Source organism: Staurois parvus, unplaced genomic scaffold (genome assembly GCF_062004578.1).
Source record: "Staurois parvus isolate SC_StPar_1 unplaced genomic scaffold, SC_StPar_1.0 ptg000087l, whole genome shotgun sequence".
NCBI lineage: Eukaryota > Metazoa > Chordata > Amphibia > Anura > Ranidae > Staurois > Staurois parvus.
The window spans coordinates 12,485,076-12,505,166 of NW_028317883.1; the positions used below are offsets into that span (position 1 = coordinate 12,485,076).

The window sequence follows — 20,091 nt, forward strand, 5'->3', positions numbered from 1 at the left end:
TAAATTCCTAAATCTCATTATGTATTTATAATAAACTATGCCCATGAACTGCACAGGTTTAAAGGCTGATTATTGTTCGTCTTGGCGGCGTACAAGAAATACAGTTTTATCCTTGCGTTTATTTTTAGTTTTTAAACCTGCACTTCCTCCTACAGCCTACCTTTACCTCCTCAGAACTCAGAACAAGCGTGGCAGTACAATGTGGAGATTTGTCTTATCCAGCCAATAACAACCGGCCCAAGAAACCTGACACTCCTCTTGTGTAAAGTGCATGGGAACTGAAAAAACCAGGAAACTGCCGTTCTCTACTGACTTTTGCTTGCTTTCCATGGAGGTGGAAGGTACGAAATGGGCAACAGCAGCAGCACCAACAGCTTCTGGCCCCCAGGGTGAGTAGGACTGTGTCCCTGATTGTAGAGGGAGTAGTGCCAGGCACAGGGGATCGATCAGACTGCAGATCTGATCAGGTGTTGTACTTCTGACTCACATAGGCACCTGTCACATTGCCTGGGATAATGTCTTGTTAGCAGGTGGAGGATCTACATACGGCTGTAGTTCTATAGAGACTGCTGCTAATAAGATCCCTTTCCTTCACCCACTGAACGGGATTGTTCTTCCATTACAGGAATGTTGGATGGAAATACAAACGTTGTTGTTGTTGCTGCAACAGTTATTCTGTGGTTGGTACAGTCACAGTGAGCAATCGGGAAGACTTGGAATCTAGATCTTCTGTTGAGTGTTGATTTTGTGGGAGGTGGATACATGGACTAATTACCCAGAGATGCTTTCACTTGACACTTGCCTGCCTTAAAGCAGAACTAAGTTTACACGAGCGTTGCCCTTTGAAGAGCAATTTTCAGGAGATCACTTTTCAGAGTGTTTGACAGGTGGTGAGGAGGATTCGGTTTTCTCCCCTAAACCACCACTATTGCACAGCAGCCACATGCATTACACAGGGTTGTGGGACGGCCCTATCCAGAAATTGGGTCATGTTTGGCAGGCAGTGCTACCCACCAAACACGATGGGGAAAGGATAATTTTTAGCATACTGGCCAGTGGCATTTATACTCCCCCCCCCCCCCCATCCACTGTTTTTGCAGCTTTCTGCAGTGCGTTTTGCGTTTTTGTACTTGCGTTTTTGATGCGTTATCTTTTTTTTCTTGTTGCTAGGCAGATTTAAAATGCCTCAAAATATGATGAAAATGCATCAAAAATGCACTACATGCTTTTCTGCAGCGTTTCCACTGAAGTCTATACAGTATCTCACAGAAGTGAATACACCTCTCACATTTGTGTAAATATTTTATTATATCTTTTCATGTGACAACACTGAAGAAATGACACTTTGCTACAATGTAAAGTAGTGAGTGTACAGCTTGTATAACAGTGTAAATTTGCTGTTCCTTCAAAATAACTCAACACACAGCCATTAATGTCTAAACCGCTGGAAACAAAAGTGAGTACACCACTAAGTAAAATGTCCAAATTGGGCCCAAAGTGTCAATATTTTGCGTGGCCACCATTATTTTCCAGCACTGCCTTAACCCTCTTGGGCATGGAGTTCACCAGAGCTTCACAGGTTGTCACTGGAGTCCGCTTCCACTCCTCCATGACAACATCACGGAGCTGGTGGATGTTAGAGACCTTGCGCTCCTCTATCTTCTGTTTGAGGATGCCCCACAGATGCTCAATAATGTTTAAGTCTGGAGCAGGGGCGGATTGACACTTCAAGCACTGCCTGAGGGCCCGTGGGTCAGTAGGGGGCTCCATGAGATGCCCCTGGTACCTTTCATAGGCTTCTTTGGGTGTGGTTTGAGTGTGGGCGAGGACAGAGGGGCCCCATGATCCCCTATTTCCCGGGGGCCCCATGAGTTGTCAGTCCGCCCCTGGTCTGGAGACATACTTGGCTAGTCCATCACCTTTACCCTCAGCTTCTTTAGCAAGGCAGTGGTCGTCTTGGAGGTGTGTTTGGGGTCGTTATCATGTTGGAATACTGCCCTGTGGCCCAGTCTCTGAAGGGAGGGGATCATGCTCTGCTTCAGTATGTCACAGTACATGTTGGCATTCATGGTTCCCTCAATGAACTGTAGCTCCCAGTGCTGGCAGCACTCATGCAGCCCCAGACCATGACACTCCCATCACCATGCTTGACTGTAGGCAAGGCACACTTGTCTTTGTACTCCTCATCTGGTTGCCGCCACACACGCTTGACACCATCTGAACCAAATCAGTTTATCTTGGTGTCATCAGACCACAGGACATGGTTCCAGTAATCCATGTCCTTAGTCTGCTTGTCTTCAGCAAACTGTTTTTGGGCTTTCTTGTTCATCTTTAGAAGAGGCTTCCTTCTGGGATGACAGCCATGCAGACCAATTTGATGCAGTGTGCGGCGTATGGTCTGAGCACTGATAGGTTGACCCCCCACCCCTTCAACCTCTGCAGCAATGCAGGCAGCACTCATACGTCTATTTCCCAAAGACAACCTCTGGATATGACACTGAGCACGTGCACTCAACTTCTTTGGTCAAATGGTTAAAGAGTAACTCCACTTTTCTTGAGAAAAAAAAACATTCCTTTCTGGGTGATCTATGTACATTGCAAGGATTTTAACAAACTTTTTGTTGCAGATTCCTACCTTGTGTTATTCTGAAGAAAATAGCTGTTTGTCTATGTCCATGTGCAGAGTGAATCTGAATGGTAGTGATTTCATAATTATCAATCAGCTGCAGCACCTGCAGGGCTCTGAGGACAGTGGCAGGGTCTGCATCCTTTTAGATCTAACTTTTCTTTGAGAGTATCTCACCAAAAATGGCTTTTTTTTGCAATGGATGCTCAAAATCTGTCTTGTATCTTAGTGCAGACTTCTGGGAAAATCAGTGAGCCAATGCCACAAGCAGGAAATTACATTTCTGGGGCATGTTCTGTTTACCATCTGTGTACAGAACACGTCCAGGTTGCCATATTGCATTTTACAGAAAATGCCAGCGCTATGTTATTGTTTTTTATTTGCTATCTTTTTTCCCACAAAAGTAGAGATACCCTTTAAGCAATGGAAGGGCTGGGGGGGGGGGACTATTGCTGGGCTGTCCATTATCTGGCCCTGTGACCCATAGACAATACAATCAGTAAATCCTGGTGTTGGCACGGTTGTTATATTTTGGGTAGTGTGCACACAGTTTGTCTCTCACAGATCAGCTGCCTGTCCTCTTGAGATCTTCCAGAAAGTCAGACTGTTGCTACATTCAGTGAGTAATGATGGAGGGTGGTGAACCATAAGAGGCGACTAAGGCTATGCTCACACCATACATATGCAATGGTGTGTGTGCGATCTCTCACATCATGTGTAGGGCAGCCAATTCATTTCAGTGGGCTACCAAATGTGTGAGAAAAGCATAAAAGAAGTCCCTGACCCTTTTCCAAAGTCACACTCACCCAAACTACATGGTGCTGCAGCACCGTGCTGTTTGGCGTGTTCTTTGGCAGATGGGGGTTCCATTACCATTAGCATGGGGGTTCTTTTAACGATTAATGGCACCACTGCGTGTCTGCTAAAGGGAAGCACTTTTCTGTGTCGGGAAACTATGTGATTTTTTACGCATTCCCGACACCTAAGGAAATGCTACCTCCTGCCTCTAGCAGACTCATAATAGCAAACTCATGATCATCAGCCATACCTATAAACCACACTAAGGGCATATTATTATTATTATTATACAGGATTTATATAGTGCCAACAGTTTGCACAAAGCAAAGGGAGACAGTACAGTTACAATACAATACAACTGAGCTAGGAGGGCCCTGCATAGGTGAGCTCACAATCTAATAGTGTTGGGTAAGTGGTACAAAGGGTAATAACTGGGATGAGCTGCTGGAAGAATTCAAAGTTCAGTTATTAGGTGGAGGAAGGGTAGGCTTCCCCCGAAGAGATGAGCTTTCAGGGATTACCTAAAGGTGGACAGAGTAGGAAATAGCAGAACTTATTGGGGTAGAGAGTTCTAGAGGATGGGAGAGGCACTAGAGAAGTCTTAGAGGTGGGCATGGGAGGAGAAGAGGAGAGCTAGAGAGCAGGAGGTCTTGAGAGGAGTGGAGAGGACAGTTTGGTGATATTTGGAGATCTAGCTTGGAAAAGAGTTGTGAATGTTTATGTATGTTGTTGTTGGTATTTTGAATTTCATTCATTGGGAATTGGAGAACAGTGGAGAGATTGGCATAGAGGGGTGGTGAACCCTGAGTGGTTGGTTAGGTTCCACGCTGACTTGCAAATTCGACTTAGAATATTATTTCTTGGAGCTGTAGCAGTGGATCAGGGTGGTGGGAAAGTGCCAAGAAACTTTGTATAAAATGCTTACTGTGCCTCTAAGCAGATTCTGCAAGCTCCAAGCAGTATTGAACTAGGTTCACACACATGGTTAAATCATATGTTTAGCAGGCTGCTCTGATCCTTGCCCATGCACCCCTAGACTGTACATTTGATGGAGTGGATCAGTGCACACATAAATGGTCATGGTCATGTGGCACAGCACCCCAAAAGGGTATTGCACTGTCCAGCCACAGCAACCTATTGAGTTGTTTTCCTTCTCACAGTAGTCCTTCCTTCCAGGAAAGTGTTTTTTATTGTTGTTGGTGACCAATGATTGGCATGGCTCAGGCATGTTGGGACACAAGTCTGAACTTGCATGAGCTATCCCAAGGGGAAGCTATCAAAGCTGACAGCCAATCATAGGAGTCACAGGCATTCCCCTTCTGAAGCCGCATTCCAGGGAATGACTCCACCACCTATGATTTGCTACCAACCTTGACAGCTTCCCAGCGGGATAGCTCAGGTAGGTTTTGACCCATGTCTGAACATACCTGAGATTATCTCTATGGGTGACTCTGCTGGGGATACTTATCCCCATTTCCTATCCTTGTGATCACCTAGTAAGAGAAGTCAATCACCTTACGTTGGAAACAGACTGTATTAACTACCTGCCGACCGCAGATAGCCGAATGACGGCTGCACTGCGGCCGGCCAGTTCTGAGTGGACGTCATATGACGTCCTCCCAGAATGCGCTCTCCTGCGCGCCCCAGGGGGCGCGCAACCGGCGATCTGCGGGGATCATCACCGATCGGCACCGATCATTAGGGCACTGATGATCAGTGCCCTGATGATCGGTGCCCAGCAGTGCCACCCACAAGTTCCGCCCATCTGTGCCCAGCAGTGCGCCCACTAGCTCCGCCCACCTGTGCCCAGCAGATCACCCACCTGTGCCCAGCAGTGCCACCCACCTGTGCCCACCCACCTGTGCCCACCAGTGCCACCCACCTGTGCCCACTCACCAGTGCTGCCCACCAGTGCCACCCACCAGTGCAGCCCAGCAGTGCTGCCAGTCAGTGCCACCAGTCAGTGTCCAGCGGTTGTGCCAGTCAGTGTCGCCAGTCAGTGCCCAGCAGTGATGCCAGTCAGTGCCGTCTATCAGTACCCATCATCAGTGTCACCTATCAGTGCCGCCTATCAGTGCTGCATATTAGTGCCGCCTATCCGTGACACCTCATTAGTGCTGTCTATCAGTGCCGCCTATCCGTGCCACCTCATTAGTACTGCCTATCAGTGCCCTTTAGTGCTGCCTATCAGTGCCCATCAGTGCCCATCAGTGCTGCCCCATCAACGCACATCAGCGAAGGAGAAAAAATGCCTGTTTGAAAAATTTTATAATAGAAACAAAGAAACTTTTTTTTTCAAATTTTTTGCAATTTTTGTATTTATAGCGCAAAAAGTAAAGTGCCCAGTGGTGATTAAATACCACCAAAAGAAAGCTCTATTTGTGAGAAAAAAATGATCAAAATTTCATATGGGTACAATGTTGCATGACCGCGCAATTGTCAATCAAAGTGCGACAGCGCTGAAAGCTGAAAATTGGCCTGGTAAGGAAGGGGGTATAAGTGCCTGGTAGGCAAGTGGTTAATAACCTGACAGGCTATAACTTCCACAGAATACTAACAAAGGTAATTTATTTCCATGTCATATGCTCACTACCTACCACCATAATCACACAGAAAGTGAGAGGAAATCTTTGCAGTGGGAAAACAGATATGAAAACCTGTCATAATTTCTAACCCTTCTCTACATATGCAAAGCCTAGAAAACTGTTTTGGCTGGAGTTAGGCTTTAAGACATGAGTATGTTTCTATGCTTTCAATTAAACAGACAACGACATATATGTATGTATGTATATATATATATATATATATATATATATATATATATATATACAGTCAGGTCCATAAATATTGGGACATCGACTCAATTCTAACATTTTTGGTTCTATACACCACCATTATATATATATAATTTCTTTTTTTACATAATTCAGTTCCTGATTGGGACAAAGTACATGTAGTACTTTGTTTCATCTTCCTTAGTGCCCATTTACACTAGCTGCAATGATGGAGTGGTCCCATTTCCTAAGCCTACAGCTGAATGACAACAGATCACTTCATACACAGGCCTCTGCCTTAAAATGTTACTAAACCCACAACAGTAAAATCAGTCTGTATATGCAGTAAAGCATGCTTGTTATACTAACTGTGGAACCTAAGGGGTTAATCCTCTGCATTATGTAAAAAAGCTGTTTGATCCTGTTCTGCTCTGTTCCTCCCCTTGCTCAAGCATCCTCCTCTTATCTCTTGTTAAGTCAGACTGAATCGTAGGCATTTTGCACATGCTCAATTTGGTATGTATTGCTAGAGAGGGGTTTTTTTTTTTTCTTTGGAGAGTGCATTGATCAGTACAGGGCCAATCAGCACTGGTCAGACAGAGATCAGGGGTTTCGCAACCTCATAGAGAAGAATGAAAAAGCCTCCTACAAGTTTTAACCAGTGCTCAGCAGAACACTAATTGAAGTCACAAGACTTCTATACTTCTGATAAGAAAAGGTATTTAGCAGTTTATATTTACTAAAATAATTGCATTTCCATGTTGTGTGTACTGTGGGAGACAAGATATAGTGAATGCAGGGTACTGGGTTTAGTAACACTTTAACTTGTTCCAGATTAGGGCTCTGGCAGTCCGACCAAACACCCAGGTCTGTGTCACACGAGGTCCAGGTCACCTGATGAGCATTCCAGGAGGGGGTTAGCTTTCACTGCCAGGAGGGTGACTCCTTTTCCCTAATCACCACCTGTTCCTGAGCCAATCAGGTTTGCACAAATACACATATTTACTTATTACCAAAGGCTAAACATATTGTTTCACAATTCTTGCACTCCCAGGCTTAGACAAGGAAGAGGTATTAAGAGGCTTTTCTTAAACTTTACTTAAATAACAAAAGGAATATAAATAGTTCCACTGGTATTGCAATCCAATGTACAAGGTTTGAACAGTTCCCAAAAGGTACACATTCTAGTTATGATAGCAATAAAGTCCCACTAGCTAGACAGGAGGGGGTACTGTGGTGGTACCCTCCAGGCCCCATGGCAAGTGGCCACACATTAACAAGGGAACACCTGCCTACAAGGAGGCCACTTCTTTGATAGCCAGCGCCATTCTCTGACTCCCAGCACATGCCGAGGCGTGCACCGATAAGAAGAATGTAGAGGGAAGGGAGACTGACACACCTCACGTTCCTCTGCATTCCTCTTGCCAGTGCCAAGCCCAAGTGCTAGGAGCTGGAGAAAGGCACTCACTATCAAAGCAGCCATCTCCTTGTTAGCTGCGGTGTTGGGTGGCTGTGCGCCAAGATGGGGTGCTCTGTCCAACATTGCAGCTAGTGTTAAAGACCACCAGGGGCGGACTGATCATTTGGAAACTCGGGCACTGCCCGAGGGCCCGGGGTCAGTAGGGGGCCCCATGAGATGCTCCTAGTACCTTTTTCATAGGCTTTTTTGAGTTTGGGCAAGGACACAGGGGCCCCATGATCCCCTATTGCCCAGGGGCCCCATGAGTTGTCAGTCCGCCCCTGCAGACCACCTAGCTGTCAGTCTTGCAATGCGTTATGGGACTTGTAGTTTGGCAACAGCTGGAGGGCCGCCAGTTTGACATCTGTGACTTAGAGGATGGGACAACCAGAAACTGAATAATTGATACTGCATTAACAGTCAGTTTCTAATTCCTTGTATATCAATAAATGCAACTTCCCTAAACAAGGTTAATTTGATTTTATTCTATATTTACCTGGTAGAAGAGTTGTACCACTTCATGCTTTTTAAAAAGGGAAACATACTGACTGTCCTGAGTTTCCATCAGAAAACATCAAATTGAGGGTTTACTCCTCTTGCAAGCAGCCACCACACCATCTACAGCTCAGACTAGGCAGATAAAATGGACACGTTTCTATCTGTGTATGGCCAGCTTAAGTTTTCTTTTTTCATGCTTTGTCCCCTTTATTTGTACCTGGTAATCCTGTGAAAAATTCAACTCCTGTCCCCTTGTGGCTACCCTTACTTCTCCACTGTATCTATAGAAGGTGTCATGCTTGCCATCCAGGCTGGATTTCAAACATGTCTGCCCTTTCCTCTTCATTACATGGTTGATTTATGGGGTGTTAAAGGACAATTAGTGGCACAGATGCCTAAGGAGTGCTGGACACAGCAGATGATCTGGAGACAGTCTACATACTACTGAAGGACTAGGGAGGATTAGATCAGATCTGTGTAAAATGCTGGTTCCCAGATCGGGGAAGGAGGTGGCAACATCTAGGCAGAAGAGGTACCAATTCAGCAAGAAGAAGCAAAGTCAGACTCCAGGCCAAAGTCCGGATCAAACAGGCAGCAGAGGTACCATGCTGGCTGGCAGAAGGTGAAGAAAGGACACAAGCCACAGTCAGCGGGAGACACAGGCAATACGATGTCAGGAGGCAAGCCGGGTCAAACACAGGATAGAAGAAACACAGGCCTTCTCAGATTTATTTAAAGTGAATGCATGGCATAGGCATAGTAAATACATATGTACACTAATCCTAAACTGCCTGATGCATTGGTATAGGTGTCCCCATGGAAAGATTTACTCTCGCCTTTTTTTTTTCTCTGGGGACAATTGTACAATGTTGTATTATCAATTGTACAATTTTGGATTATCAATCACTTTTTGGTCAATTTATAAAAAAGTTTTCATAGTCATTCTTCCAGTTAACCTTCAAGTACATTTATTATGTGCACATTGGTCAAAAACTAATTTTTTAGGCTGTTTTCTCTTCAGAACAAATGTCTTGTTATATTTGCAGTAATAAAATACTGCATTATGGCCACTACATGGAACTGAAGAGCAATGGTTACATGTATTTGCTAATTTCCTCTGGTGTTCTCTAGAATTGTTACATTGTACATCTATTTCCTCTGCTCCATCTAGCAGCTATAATGCATTATTTTCTTACTGTCCATAATAAAAGAACATTCATTCGAAGAAAAAAAGACTACACAACATTTTGTTTGGTCCAATTTGCACAGAAGGAATGTATAAACTGATTCATCGAATGATGGCTATACAAAATTCTTTATAAATATACCCCTTTGTGTCTTGGTGACAATGGCCACAGGACAAATAGAGAGAGTGAATCTTGTCAGGGTGAACAACAATACAAAATGTGACAGGAGTTGTAACCATTTCCTCCGCTATCTGAAACAAAATTAAATATTAGCTTTATATGTTTTTAGCAAAAAGTTGTTTTCTGGATAAACAATGGTACAGAGTGGTGGTCAGTAAAATTGCAGTAACAAATATAACATTTTCTAAATCAAAAACACATGCAGTTGGTTCAGAATGACAATTAATTTCCAGGAAAATAGTTTTTAAGCCACTTTACACTAGCCAGCCAACAACATGCAGTGTTTTACTTTGCAGTCAAATGTAGGGTGAGCTCTTGCAGGGAGCTATGGGATGCACATTTCAGTGCATTGCACTGCTTACTTTTTTTTTTAATTTTTACTTTATTTAAAATGTTATTCTGTTTAAAATAAATGAAAATCAATTGACCAGCACAGAAAATCGCCAAATAGCATTTGTTTTTTTGCCCCATTCATACAGAATTTGCATGCAGCCAACTTATGTTAAACACTTCAATATCGGGCACTGTCACACTTTGAATGACAGTTGCACGGTCATGCAACACTGTACCCAAACTAAATGTTTTATTTTGTTTTATTTTTTTACACAAGTAGAGCTTTCTTTTGCTGCTATTTAATCATCACTCGTTTTTTTTTTATTTTTTGCTAAAAAAAAAATGGAAAAAGAGCGAAATTTTTCTTAATTTCTGTTATCAAATTGTGCAAAAAAGTAATCAGTAGCTGGAAGTAAGCAGTAGCTGGATACTGTAAGTTTAAGTTATTTCTAATTTCTTTAAAGTATTTTAGTTGCTTTTCTATAACTGTTTATTTATTTTTTTAAACCTTGATATTGGGTCTGTGTTGCTACTGCTGATTGTTTACTAAGTACTGTAGTAATTGCTTTTGTGCTGCTGAGGTGTTGAGCACTGGGTGTATGAATTAGCATAAGAGACTAATCAGTGTTGTATTTAAGAGGGGTAGCAACTCTGTAGACTTTGCTCATTGGAAGTCCAGCAGGACAAAAATGCACAGTTTGAATAGCAGGAGTTTGGAAAGAGCCAACTATCATTGGTTTGTACTTGTGTTTGAATTTAAGTAAATCTTTTTTAAAATGTCTGGTTTAGTTTAGTGCAGTGCTTATTTAGCATTTGTTTTTCATGGTGCTTTTTGGAACCTGGGATGTTGTCCTATTTGTATGCTGATTTCTAGTCTACTTAATGATATTGCTTGTCTACATTCATTGGTTGGTACCCTGCAGTCTGAGATCAGAAGGCTGTCTAAACCAATTTGTTCTCTTGAGCTACCCTGCAAAAAGCCACCTCATTCTCAAAGACTGTGCAGAAGGGAAGTGTGGACAACTGTTGGGTTGGGAAGAGTGAGGTCTGTGGATCATAAACATATAGCTTTTGGCGTGACCCTGCATAACTCCTGTAGTGTTTCTTCTGAGCTAGAAGCAAATACAAAGGTTGCAAACAGAGCTGCTTGTAAGCATAGGAAGGAGGACCCTGAAAAAAATGGCTTTGCCAAAAGGTTGCAGTCCAGGCAAGTGTTGTGGATAAGGCCCATCAAAGGAGAAGTCATCTTCTTGTTGGTGATTCAGTTGTAAGAGGTGTTTCTTTAGGAAATCATGTGGAAGTGTCAAAGGAAGTTATGTGTTTACCTGGTGCTACTGTTACAGAATATAAAAGGCACATTTTAAAAATTGTCAAAAAAGCTAGTGAATAGTGCAATGTTGATGTCGTACACCTTGGCACAAATGATTTATCCCAGAATGATGTGCATTCTGTACAGAAGGATTTCCAGAATTTTGGCCAGCATCTTCAACAGTTGGGCTGTACTGTTACATTTTCAGAGGTCTTACCTGTGCATAATGAACAGCAAGAGAAAGTACTTCATATAGCAAAGTTCAATGTTTAGTTAAACAATTAGGGCAAAGCTGAATGTTATGCTACTCGTGATGCTATCAGGTGGTCTGACATTGAGCTGTACAAAAGAGATGGTCTGCAACCCTCACACCAGGGCACTGAGTTTCTTAGGAATTTAGGAGGTGTTTTGGACATGCATTTAAACTGAGAAATGGGGCCAGAGATGTAATTGTTGAGGAGCATTTCTGTCCCCAGTGGTTTCAAACAAATGTGAGGGTTTATATTGCTAAGGACTGGGCTGATGGACTGGGCTGATGGAATGGTCACTTCAGTTAAAGTTTCTGGTGGTAAAAATAAAGCAGCAGATAGCAGTGTTTGTAATGTCATGTGCATTAATGCTCGTAGTTTAGCCAACAAGCTTTGTGAGCTGACAGCTGTTATGTCTAGGGACAACTTGGACCTTGTAATTACAGAGATGTGGTTCAAGGATTCAAATGACTTGGAAATAACTATACCAGAGTATACACTATACAGGAAAGCAGAGTAAGGAAGAGGAGAGATGGAGTTGCCATGTATGTCAAAAATAGCATAACGCTAACATTAATTAAAAAAACAAATGAAATACTCAAAACCATCTGGGTCTGCCTTCCATCTAGAGATGGATCTTCCATTAGAATTGGTGTTGTTGATGAGATAACTCAAATGGCAATGAATTGAGAGGTTTTGATTATGGGTAACTTCAACATGCCTCACATTAACTGGAATTATCAAACTGCTATTACAAGCAGGAGCAGGGATGTAATGGAAGCACTGAATGGGGTTTCTCTTAGTAAAAAGTCCAACCCATGGTGGTCTAATGTTGAGGTAAGAGACAATTTGGCTTCTAGTGATCACCAATGTCTTTTGGATTGCTATTAACATAAAAACTGAAAAATCATATACAAAAATAAAAGTTTTAGATTTCAAAAGAAAAAAAATGTTTTCACTGAAATGGGTGAATTTCTAAAAAGAGAATTGAAAGTTGGGAGTAAAATGACAAGAGTAAGTAATTAGTGGGCATTGATAAAGTCTACTATCCTGGAGGCAACTAGAATACAATATGTCAGGCAAATTAATAAGAATAAACAGATGAAGAAAGCAATATGGTTCACTGAAGTGATAAGTAGGATAGTAAAGGAAAAAAAACAGCATATAGAAGATTCAAGGAAACAGGAGGTGTATCTGATAGAGAAAAGTATAAAAATAGACAAAAGAAGACCAAACACATTATTAGTGCTGCCAAAGCACTTTCTATTAAGAAAGGAGATAAAACTTTTTTTTCGGTGCATTAGCGATAGAAAGAAAAAAAACTACGGGATCACTGAAATGAAAACTGGGAACAACATTTATGTTGCTGGAGACCTGGATGTAAATAATTACTTCTGTTCAGTCTTATAAATTGTACTAGCAATAATAAGTTGGGAAATCATAGTGGGTCTAGTAATGGTCCATTTTTAGGATATCTAGAGACAGAGGTAGCAGAGGAACTGGCTTGGTTAAAGATTAATAAAACAATGGACCCTGATGGTATGGTATAGAGAACTTAGAGGGATAGTTTTTGGACCATTAAGAGCTCGTTCAGACTTGACTGTTTTACCAACGCTTGCCAAACGCCCCTATAGTGTTTGGCAAGCGTTGGTCCGGCGTTTGCGGAGTGTTTTTTAATGCTCGGCAAATGCCTATAATGAAGTTTAAATGGTGTTACCACTCCGCAAATGCCCCGTAACCGCGCGGCAAATGCCGGCTGGGCATTTGCGGAGTGACACCATAGACTAGAATAGGAGGCTTCAACGCCTCCTGACTCGACCAGAAGCGTCCGTTTTGCTGCGATGCGACGCTAACGCTCCCGTTCGAACAGCACCATGCTGCAATGTGCAGAATTGTCAGAGGCATTTGGGAAGCTGTAAAAACGCTTCCAAAACACCTATCTGCCTCCTGCACACAACGCTAGTGTGAACGTAGCCTTACTAATCTTTTTTAATCAATCTCTTCTAACAGGAGAAGTTCCCTATGACTTGGGGACAGCTAATATTGTACTTACCCACAAGAAGGGCAGCAAGGTAGAAGCTGGCAATTACAGGCCAGTGAGTTTAACATTGGTTGTAGTCAAGTTAATGGAATCACTTTTGAAAAGCAGAATCATTGATCACTTAAAAACACACAATTTGCTGGACCCAAAGCAGCATGGCTTTATTGAGGGCAGATCACATTGGACTGATCAGAGTGTGGTTGTAAATGGGGTTCACTCGGAACAGAGACCAGTCACTAGTGGTGTACCCCAAGGCGCTGTACTAGGTTCCTTTCTATTTAATCTACAGTTAGGTCCATATATATTTGGACTCCAGCACAATTTTAATAGTTTTGGCTCTGTATGCCACCAGAATAAATTAAAACAAAACAATCCAAATGAATTTGAAGTGCAGACTTTCAACTTTAATTCAAGGGGTTGAACATAAATATCAAGTACAAAGTTTAGGAACTGCAATCATTTTTATACACAGTCCCCCCATTTTCAGGGGCTCAAATGTAATTGGACAAATGAATATAATCATAAATAAAATGTTCATTTTTTAATATTTTGTTGAGAATCCTTTACTGGCAATGACTGCCTGAAGTCTGGAACCCATGGACATTACCAGACTGGGTTTCCTAATTTCTGATGCTTTGCCAGACTCTAACTGCAGCTGTCTTCAGTTGATCTTTGTTTGTGGGTCTTTCTGCCTTTAGTTTTGCTTTCAGCAAGTGAAATGCATGCTCAATTGGGTAGAGATCAGGAGATTGACTCGGCCATTGCAGAATATTTTTTGTCATGATTTTTTGGAAAATTAAGAAATTTAAATTTTTTTTAACTACTTGAACTCCTGAGGATTTACCCCCCTTAATGACCAGGCCTCTTTTTGCTACTCGGTGCTGCACTAATTCAACTGATAATTGCGCAGTCATGCAATACGGTACATAAATTAAATTTATATCCTTTTTTCACACAAATAGAGCTTTCTTTTGGTGGTATTTGATCACCTGTGCACTTTTTATTTTTGGCGCTATAAACAAAAAAATTTTGAAGAAAATTTATTTTTAAAAAAAAAACATTTTCTCATTTCGGTCATAAAAAATACCTAAAAAAACCCTAAAATTTCATCATAAATTTAGGCCAAAATGTATTCTGCTACATATTTTTGGTTAAAAAAATCCCAGTAAGTGTACATTGATTACTTTGTGTGAAAGTTATAGCGTCAACAAACTATGGTATAGATAATGTAATTTACACAGCTTTTACTTTCTGACTGCTCATCCCATTTCTTGAGGTGCTAAAATACCAGGATAGTACAAACACCCTCAAATGACCCCTTTTTGGAAAGTAGACACCCTAAGCTATCTGCTGAGAGGCATATTGAGTCCATGGAAGATTTATTTTTTTCCACAAGTTTCTGAAAAATGACAAAAACATTTTTTTTTTTTTTACACAAAGTTGTCATTTAAATGATTTATTTCTCGCACAAGCCATGGGTATATGTGGAATTACACCCCAAAATACATTCTGCTACTTCTACCGAGTATGGGGATACCACATGTGTAAGACTTTTTGGGAGCCTAGCCACATACAGGAGCCCGAAATCCAATGACCACTTTGAAAGCCTGAAGGTGCATAACTTCCTCATTTCACTTCCTCAATACCTATCACAGTTTCAAAGGCCCTGACATGCCAGGATAGCACCAAACCCCCCCAAATGACCCCTTTCTGGAAAGTAGACACCCCAAGGAATTTAAAAAGAGGCATGGTGAGTATTTTGCAGATCTCATTTTTTCTCACAAGGTTTTGAAATATAAAGAATAGAAAAAATATGTTTTTGGTTTTTTCTTCATTTTCCAAAAACTTGTGGCAAAAAAATTTGATCTGCAAAATACTTACCATGCTTCTTATCAAATTCCTTGGGGTGTCTACTTTCCAAAAGGGGTCATCTGGGGGGGTTTGGTGCTATCCTGGCATTTCAGGGCCTCCGAAACTGTGATAGGTAGTCTGGAAGTGTAATGAAGAAATAAAGTCCTTTAAAAGCCTGAAGGTGCTTATTGGATTTTGGGGTCTTGTGCTTGGCTAGACTGCCAAAACGTCTCTCACATGTAGTACCCCCATACTCGGGAGAAGTAGCAGAATGTATTTTGGGGAGTAATTCAACATATACCCATGGCATGTGTGAGCAGTAAATCATTTAAGTGACAATTATGTGTAAAAAAAAAAAATAAGTAAAATAATTTTTGTCATTTTCCAAAAACTTGTGGTAAAAAATAAATTCTTCTATTGATTCAACATGCCTCTCAGCAAATAGTTTGGGGTGTCTACTTTCCAAAAAGGGGTCGTTTTGGGGGGTGGGGGCATATTATGCCCAGTATTAGAAGTTTATGCCACACATCACTCTTCTAACTACCTGAAGATCAAGCTTTTTCTAACACTTTTTGTTCAAAAATCTGTATTTTTGCTAGGAGATTAATTTAAACCCCCAAACAGTATATATATTTTTTAAAGCAGACACCCTAGTGAATAAAATGGTGGGTACTACAATTTTTTATGGCACATAGTACTCGCGCAGCGATTTTTCAAAAGCAATTTACAAAAAAAAATACACTTTTTTTTACTTTTAATGCATAAAAACACAATATATTGGCCAATTCTTTGGTAAGATATAAAAGATGATGGTATGCCGAGTAAATAGATACCAAACATGACATGCTTTAAAACTGCGCATGCCCCGTGCAATGGCGACAAACTGCATACATTTTTAATATCCATAGGCAACACTTTTAAAGCCTTTAAAAGCTACCATTTTAGATTTACAGAGAAGGTCTAGTTGACACAGGGTCAACGCTTGTGCACACAGGTGTGCCTGCATGGGAGGGGTACGTTTTTATTTTTTTTTGTATGCAGCCTGTGGACTGAATGAAAAAAAGAGAAGAAATCTCTGCCAGAAAAAGTGTGTGGTATGCCCACCATTACAGTAGAATATACCGCCCTGCATCCGCCCACTTCTAATGGTGGGCACACATTAGGTCACACTTTGCCACATGCGCCAGATCCAAGATTGTACAAATGTATAAATAGTGTCACACTTGAATACAAATTGTCCACGTATAAGTGGTACCCCATATGGAAAAAGGATGACACCAAGTCCCACACTATCTTGCCACTGCTCCCCATGTAGTCTGGGCATCTGGGGGGCTCCACGTGACTATCTATTTCTTCGTAAATCCAAAACTTATAAGTATAGCCTGTTGTCCTCTCACAAGTCTTCTACATCTTGACCCCATATCTGGCACGCTTGCTGGGGAGAAATTATTTGAATGCAAAGCGGCCAGAAAAATTAATCAGGGACTCATCAACGCAGATTTTTTTGCTGGGGAGTATAGACATCTGCAAATTTTTGGTTATGGTGATTTGCGAGGGTCTGAATTTTGTGGAGCCGGTCAAATTCAGGGTTACCCCGAGGATGACAGAGTGTATTGTCATTGAAATGCATAAAACACATTTTACTCTCATATCTATGCCTGGCCATGGCAGCAGAGAACACGGGCATATGATGAATCTGGTCTGCGGACCAATACAACCGCAATTCATTTCTTTTAGTAATGCCCATGTTGAGTGTTAGGCCCAAAAAAAAATTAAATTCGGAAACCGTAATGAGTTTCCATGCAACTGGTCTGGCAAGGTTTGAATTTGGGTTGGCGGTGATAAATTGTTGTGCATATAAATTGCTTTGATCCACAATCAACGCATACAGATATTCAAAACAGCTCCAAAAATCAAGGAGGTATATGAAAGACCAAGATGTACTAGACCGCTGGTACTCGCCAGTGCACCAAAAGGTAGAGCGGCACTAGTACTGGCACTCTGCTGCATATGAGAGTCATCAAAATTTACCAGCAAATGCTAACAGAGATCAGACCTGATTCTGCGAACACTGCGGTTTTGTGTGCAATGTATCAAGTGACAGTGACCTACTGACACTGCACTTGCTGGGGGAGAAGAGGGGGGGTAAGAGTAGGGGCTAAACGCAGGTGCCGGGGCTGATCCCACTAATGCTGCGTTTTTGGGGACGCTATACTAATGTGAACGCTGGTATAGTGCTGATCTAATCAAAGATACTGACCCGTTCAGACACTATACTAGCAATGGAGGTTTATTGTGCATGAGCGTGCTCCTGGCAATCAAGGGGTTAAATGTGATGACTGGTGTACTGAGGGGCAATCTGACGCTATCTGGGAGGCGCGTGAAAACCATGGGAGCGCGAATCACGTGTATATATACAGTTGCAAGAAAAAGTATGTGAACCCCTTGGGATTACGTGGAGTTTTGCATGAATTGGGCATAAAATGTGCTCTGAACGGCATCTAAGTCACAACAATAGAAGAACACAGTCTGCTGAACATAATACTACACAAATATTAGATGTTGCCATGGTTTAATTGCACATAACATGTAAACATTCACAGTGCAGGGAGGAAAAAGTATGTGAAGCCCTAGCTTAATGACTTCTCCCAGAGATAATTGGAGCCAGGAGTGAGCCAACTTTGACTCCAATCAGTGTGATGATATTGGATGTGTTGCTGACAGCTGTCCTGCCCTTAAAAAACAAACACCTGTTTTGGGTTTACTGGTTTCAAGAAGCACTGTCTGATGTGAACCATGCCTCGCAGAAAAGAGCTATCAGAAGACCTACGATCAAGAATTGTTGACTTGCATGAAGCTGGAAAGGGTTACAAAAGTATCTCCAAAAGCCTTGATGTTCATGTGTCCACGGTAAGACAGACTGTCTACAAATGGAGAAAGTTTAGCACTGTTGCTACTCTTCCTAGGCGTGGTCGTCCTGTAAAAATGACTGCAAGAGCACAGCGCAGAATGCTGCATGAGGTAAAGAAGAATCCCAGAGTGTCAGCTAAAGACCTACAGAAATCTCTGGCACATACTAACATTTTTGTTGACACATCTACAATAAGGAAAACATTAAACAAGAATGGAGTACATGGGAGGACACCACGGAGGAAGCCATTGCTGTCCAAAAAGAATATTGCAGTACGTTTGAAGTATGCAAAAGAGCACCTGGATGTTCCACAGCACTACTGGCAAAATATACTGTGGACAGATGAAACCAAGATTGAGTTGTTCGGGAAGAACACACAACACTATGTGTGGAGAAAAAAAGGCACAGCACACCAACATCAAAACCTCATCCCCACTGTAAAACATGGCGGAGGGAGCATCATGGTTTGGGGCTGCTTTGCTGCCTCAGGGCCTGGACGGATTGTTGTCATTGATGGGAAAATGAATTCCAGAGTTTATCAAGACATTTTGCAGGAAAACGTACGACCATCTGTCCGCCAACTGAAGCTCTGCAGAGGATGGGTGAGGCAACAGGACAATGACCCAAAGCATACAAGTAATTCAACAAACCAATGGCTGCAACAGCACAGAATACGCCTTCTGGAGTGGCCCAGTCAGAGTCCTGACCTCAACCCGATTGAAATGCTGTGGCATGACCTTAAGAGAGCGATTCACACCAGACATCCCAAGAATATTGCTACACTGAAACAGTTTTGTGAAGAGGAGTGGTCCAAAATTACTCCAGATCGTTGTGCAGGTCTGATCTGCAACTACAGGAAACGTTTGGTTGAGGTTATTGCTGCCAAAGGAGGGTCAACCAGTTATTAAGTCCAAAGGTTCACATACTTTTTCCTCCCTGCACCGTGAATGTTTACATGTTATGTGCAATTAAACCATGGCAACATCTAATCTTTGTGTAGTATTATGTTCAGCAGACTATGTTCTTCTATTGTTGTGACTTAGATGACGTTCAGAGCACATTTTATGCCCAATTCATGCAAAACTCCACGTAATCCCAAGGGGTTCACATACTTTTTCTTGCAACTGTATATATATATATATATATATGTGTGTGTGATTTTGCACACCCATGCCGCCCTGTAGCAGTATTTCTGCTATAGGGCGGTCAGGAAACAGTTACAGAAGCGGTTTGTGTGATGTCGCTGCGTTACTTTAACTGACAATTGCGCGGTTATGCAACACCGCACACAAATTAAATTTACGTTCTTTTTTTCCCACAAATTGAGCATTCTTTCGGTGGTATTTGATCTCCTGTGTGTTTTTTTTTTTTTTGCGCTATAAAAAAAAGGCTGACAATTTTGAGAAAATAAACAATATTTTGGACTTTTTGCTATAAAACATGTCCAGTAAAAAAATGTAAAAATAAAATTTTGTCAAATTTCGGCCAAAATGTATTCTGCTGTCTTTGCTAAAAAAAAATGCAAATACGTGTAAATTTATTGGTTTACGTGAAAGTTATAGCATCTACAAATGGCAGGAAAGATACTGGGATTTTTGTTTTATACTAATAATGGCGGTGATCAGCGATTTATGACAGTGATCAGCGACTTATGGCGGGACTGTGGGACTGCGGCTGACATTTTGACACTGGGGGGGGACTGATTTGGGGTCACTACAGGGGCGGACTGACCATTTGGAAACTGGGGCATTGAGCGAGGGCCCGGGGTCAGTAGGGGGCCCCATGAGATGCCGCTGTACCTTTTTCATAGGTTTTTTGAGTTTGGGCAAGGACACGGGCCCCATGATCCCCTATTGCCCAGGGTCCTCATGAGTTG

At 41.9% G+C, this 20,091-nt stretch overlaps 1 protein-coding gene across 2 annotated transcripts in view; it reads left to right on the top strand.

Annotated features, from left to right (window-relative positions):
• Nucleotides 1-261: 261 nt before the first annotated feature.
• LOC149468438 (uncharacterized) overlaps nt 262-20,091 on the top strand; it is a 73,067-nt gene continuing 53,237 nt past the window's right edge. Inside the window, exon 1 of one of the 2 annotated variants that reach the window (XM_089670195.1) lies at nt 262-389. In XM_089670195.1, the coding sequence (XP_089526321.1) occupies nt 349-389 (41 nt within the window). In that variant the 5' untranslated portion in view covers nt 262-348. The remainder of the gene's footprint in view (nt 390-20,091) is intronic. The other variant, XM_089670194.1, reaches the window with a different exon arrangement.